Source organism: Linepithema humile, chromosome 1 (genome assembly GCF_040581485.1).
Source record: "Linepithema humile isolate Giens D197 chromosome 1, Lhum_UNIL_v1.0, whole genome shotgun sequence".
In the NCBI taxonomy this organism is placed as follows: Eukaryota; Metazoa; Arthropoda; class Insecta; order Hymenoptera; family Formicidae; genus Linepithema; species Linepithema humile.
This window is the reverse complement of record NC_090128.1, coordinates 16,784,476-16,789,095: the sequence shown is the minus strand read 5'-3', so window position 1 is coordinate 16,789,095 and position 4,620 is coordinate 16,784,476. Positions and strand designations below refer to the sequence as shown.

The window sequence follows — 4,620 nt, the reverse complement described above, 5'->3', positions numbered from 1 at the left end:
ATGGCCAGTCGGCGCTGTTGGCGATGAAGTATCGTCTTTATGCGCTGGCTGGCCTCAGCCTTGTCAGCCCAGACCGGTGCACCGTAAAGGTGCCTTTTCATGTATCGCCAAATCGCTCGAATTTAGCGACGAAACTTGACGATCGCTGTTTTTTTTTTGGCGATCATGAAAATAGAATGCGCGATAACAAGTAGCGATGACAGTAGACTTTTGGACTTTCGTAACAATTTTGTTATCATAATGTCATTACTATTTACTGTCAAGTATAGCGAGTGGTGCAGTCGTGCTGTTCAGTATATACAAGAATATCATGAGTGGCAAAGGAAATGTTTAGAAATTATGAAAAAGCAAGAAGAGGTTAGAAAGAAACGATTGTTTAGTGCAGCATTTGTTGCGGTTATGTCTATAGATAGAAAAATATACAAAAAAAGAAGATTTTGGAGGACTCCTATTTGTGCAGAACGGGAATTTCATGGTTTTTATGCTGCAATTCTTCCATCACTTCGACTGGAAAATATAGGTTTCCATAACTATTTCCAGATGTCAGCGACAAAATTGGAAGAGTTGTTGCATTTAGTTCAACCTGATTTAAGCAAAGAATATTGTATAAGACAACCAATTGCTGCGGAAGAAAGATTGATGTTAACCTTAAGATATGTAACTAAACGTTTCTGATGGAAATATATTCCCTAATAATCCCTGATATTGCATAGAAATGTACTGTTGGAAAAATATGTGAGAGAATTTCTGCAAATGCTTAGAAAGTGTGTTTAAAAAGCGTTTGTAAACATCAAGAAATTTATGTGCAATTTGTGAGATAATTATAGAAAAAGTTTTCACCAGGTTGTGTGTATAATTAATGTAAATAATTATTGACATAGCTATTACTTAAAATATAATTTCAAACGCTCTGTTTAGATCGTTTCGGGCGATTCTATGACATCGATGCATTACCAATATCTAGTGGAATTAATAATTGTAAGTGCAATTATATCGGAAACCTGTGCTGTCATATGGAAAAAACTTTGTCCTCTAGTTCTCCCATCGACTATAAACACCACAGATGTCTATACTAGTACTAGATCGCTAACTTTAGGCTTTGACGTATGGAAAAACTAAGGCTGGCAGGATTTCCGGTTTCGGCCATGACACCTTACAACAAAATGGCCGCTTAACAACTGCTCAACAACTGCTCAACAACTGCTTAACAACTGCTCGGCATCTTTCAAGAATTTTTACAATATTATCAATTTGTATCACCACGCCGGGTATCACATGTGCATATGCACGTACAGATATACACATACACACGCATTGTCGCCATTTTGTTGTAGGGTGTCATAGCCGAAACCGGAAATCCTGCCGGCCTCAGCTCTTTTGACGAAGTTAGCGATCTAGTACTAGTATAGACATCTGTGATAAACACCGAAGAATGGCAACATATTGCTAAAACCTTCAGCGATACTTGGAATTTTCCTCATTGTATCGGGGCTATAGACGGAAAGCATGTGGTTATTCAAGTAAGATTCCTATAAAAAATGAATACATCTGGTTAAATTTGTTATTTCAAACACTGTAAATTAATATATCCTTTTTTGATTATAGTGTCCCAATAATTGTGGATCTATGTACTATAACTATGCGATGGATGTGATGGAATATCATCACAAATAGTTTCATATAAACCACATGTGAAGACTTGTATCAATTCCTAAACACAGATATTTAATTATTACTTAATGTAAATATCAATAGTAATGACCATTTTTCTCTTATTTTAGGTCTCTTATTTTAAAGATTAAATAAAGAAATATACTACACGCTATTATTTATTAGTCTTATTACGTTAACAAATATCAATATTATATTACTTACCTCATTTTCCTGCTTAATTAGTTCATCTGTATCACTCATGATAAAAAATTCAAATAGAAAGTAGCGATTAGTAGCCTATTGTCGCTGTAAGATAGACCAAATCTAACTACAGAAGCGACTAACAGCGACGACTTTCAAACGACTGATGAAGTCACGTGACTCTCCGATCGCTATAAAAGTCGCGACGATCGCTACCATGAAAAGATACCTTAAAGGTACACCGACTACACGACGTTCGTATAGAGTCGCCTGACTCTGTTACACGGACCACCCAGGTTCGGTAGGAGGCGACCTAACGCAGTCGCCATCCTATCCGCTTTGGGGGTTATTCCAGCAAAGTGCTGCTCAAACCCCCAAAGTTCATCCAGGGTGAGGCCCAGATATTTCATCTGGGTTCTCATCCGGACACGGACTACCCCTACCCAGATCTGGGTAGGTGGAGGCCGTCCCAAGGCCCTGTCGTAAAAGAACAAAGCCTCCGTTTTTTGTGGGGCGATCTCGAGCCCCATTGCTCTGATAGAGTACACAACCGCCCGGGTAGCATTTGCCGCATCCCGGGCTTCCCTCCATGTCTTCCCCCGGGCTACCACCAGTGTGTCGTCCGCGTAACACAGCAGACGACAGCCCGGGGGAAGCGCCGTGCGGAGCACTCTGTCGTATGCGAGGTTCCAAAGTAGGGGGCCAAGTACTGACCCCTGAAGAACTCCGCAACAGATTACCCTTCGACTTACCCGCTCCAGCTGGTCTTTTAGCTGGAGCGTTCTATCGCGGAAATAATCCCAAAGGACCTCTCGTATGTATGGGGGGAGACCATAAAACTCCATGGCCTCCCCCACATGTTCCCAGGGGAGGGAATTAAAGGCGTTGACGATGTCAAGTAACACCGCCAACGCCACGTCTCTCTCCCCTACAATATGTTCCGAGAGGGCCCGCAGATGCATGATCGCATCTGTTGTAGATCGGCTCTCCCGGAACCCAAATTGGTCCTCTGACAAATTGGGATCATCCCGCGACAGGTGCTGGACGATTCGGCTGGCAACAATTCTTTCGAACAATTTGCCGACCTCGTCCAGCAGGCAAATCGGCCTGTAAGCCGAGGGTTGCTCCGCCGGCTTCCCCTCCTTGCAAAGAAGCATCCTCCTCAGGCGGGCACCCACCACGCCAAAGGCCAAGGCCCACACTCTACCGGGTACCCCGTCCGGGCCAGGAGCTTTTCCGGTCGCCCCCAGCCTTTTGGACGCCTCGGAGAGCTCCCTTTCGGATATCTCCAAGTCCCCGGTCCAGGGGGGGATCCCCTCTAGGGGGATATGGATGTCCCTGATTGGGAAAAGTTTCCCCACCACCTGACCGAGGAACTCGGGGTCCAGCGTCTCCGAGATTGGGGGCGCCGCTGGTCTCAATCTGTTGAGTACCAGTCAGTACGGACGCCCCCAAGGGTCCCGGTCGAGTTCCGCCAATAACTCTTCCCAGGCCTTGGCCTTGACCCTGCCAATTGCTGTCCGCAGAGAGCACTTTGCGGCCAGGTACTCTCCGCGCGCATCGGCAGTTTCCTCTTCGTCCCCACCCGCCCTTCGTCGGGCTCTGAGGAGGTCGCGTCTTGTGGCGTTTGCCCGCCTGCGCAAATCTGCTATCTCCTCTGTCCACCAGTATTTAGCTCGGCGAGGGGCGGGCCTTGATCGGAGCATGGCCATATCGCACATACGCTCGGCCATGTCCCCGATTTCCTCGGCTTTGGCCTCGGTATCGGCGAGGTCGGGAGGATCCGATCACGCCTCTACCAAGGCCGCCGCCATCAATTTATCCTGGTCTAACTGGGCCAGGGCCCATCTTCTGGGGGGTTTATTGCCCCTTTGTAGACGGCGGCGGATCAGCACCTCCTGGGGGGGTGGCAGTCAGGACCATCTCTATATAGAAATGGTCTGAAAGGGACTCTCGGTCCGCCATCCCCCAGGTCCTCACCAAGTGCGCCGCCCGAAGAAACGCCCATGTCAAGTCGACAATGGACTCCCCCCGGGGATGGACGCAGGTGCTGACGGACCCCCTGTTTTGTAACAGGAGGCCCAGCCCGGCCGCCCAATCCCGCACGGCTTCACCCCTGATGTTGGTGAGCCGGGAACCCCACTCCTGATGCCAGGCGTTGAAGTCCCCGGCCACCAGTACAGGGTGGGGGAGGCAACGGCGAATGCCCTCCCTCATCTCCTGCAGTTGCTCCAGGAATTCGAGGTGAGGCCTCCTTGAGGGGCATAAACCTTTATCACGCAGAAGGCACCCCACTGCGCCATAACGAATCCCGCCCCCGTTCCACTAGAGTAAGGGGGAGGGGGAAGCGCGGGTAGTGCCTCCTTACAATGACGACGGAACCGTTCGAGGCCGATACCCAATTGGGGTCGGAGTCTAGCACCCGATACGGCTCCGCCGCCACTCCCAATCCTGCATCACGCTTGCACAGGTCCGATAGGAACAGGTCCTGGGCCCGGCGAGCGTGATTCAGGTTGGCCTGAAGGAGTTTCGTGGACATTTTTTAGTTCTATAGAACCTGTTCTTCCTTCAGGTCAATCCTTCCCGCTTCTTCGGTGGCAGCCGGTGTTGGGTCCACCTCCATCTCCTCGGTGAGAGATGTAGATTCTCCCTCGATGGGTGGCATCGCCGCTACCACCTTTCTTCCCTCCTTGGAAGGGGGGGGGGGATGGGAGCCTTTATGGCTTCCCCCTCCCTCTTCTTCTTGCCTCCTTTGGGGGGCTTACA

At 48.7% G+C, this 4,620-nt stretch overlaps 1 protein-coding gene across 1 annotated transcript; it reads right to left on the bottom strand.

Moving 5' to 3' along the window:
* Window positions 1-2,235: 2,235 nt before the first annotated feature.
* On the bottom strand, window positions 2,236-4,393 carry LOC105671055 (uncharacterized). The gene is made up of 4 exons (XM_067361171.1): window positions 4,223-4,393; window positions 3,914-4,179; window positions 2,607-3,276; window positions 2,236-2,526 (listed from the first exon to the last, which is right to left on the bottom strand). The coding sequence occupies exons 1-4, from the start codon at window positions 4,391-4,393 to the stop codon at window positions 2,236-2,238; spliced, it is 1,398 nt and encodes a 465-aa protein (XP_067217272.1).
* Between the last annotated feature and the right edge of the window lie 227 nt (window positions 4,394-4,620).

Bases quoted from the DNA above. Each gene is read 5' to 3' on its own strand.
- LOC105671055 (XM_067361171.1), bottom strand. From the start codon at position 4,393: ATGTCCACGAAACTCCTTCAGGCCAACCTGAATCACGCTCGCCGGGCC. The intron at 4,180-4,222 runs GTAAGGAGGCAC...CCCTTACTCTAG, and splicing joins CGAACGGTTCCGTCGTCATT to TGGAACGGGGGCGGGATTCG. The intron at 2,527-2,606 runs GTAAGTCGAAGG...CGCATACGACAG, and splicing joins TAAAAGACCAGCTGGAGCGG to AGTGCTCCGCACGGCGCTTC.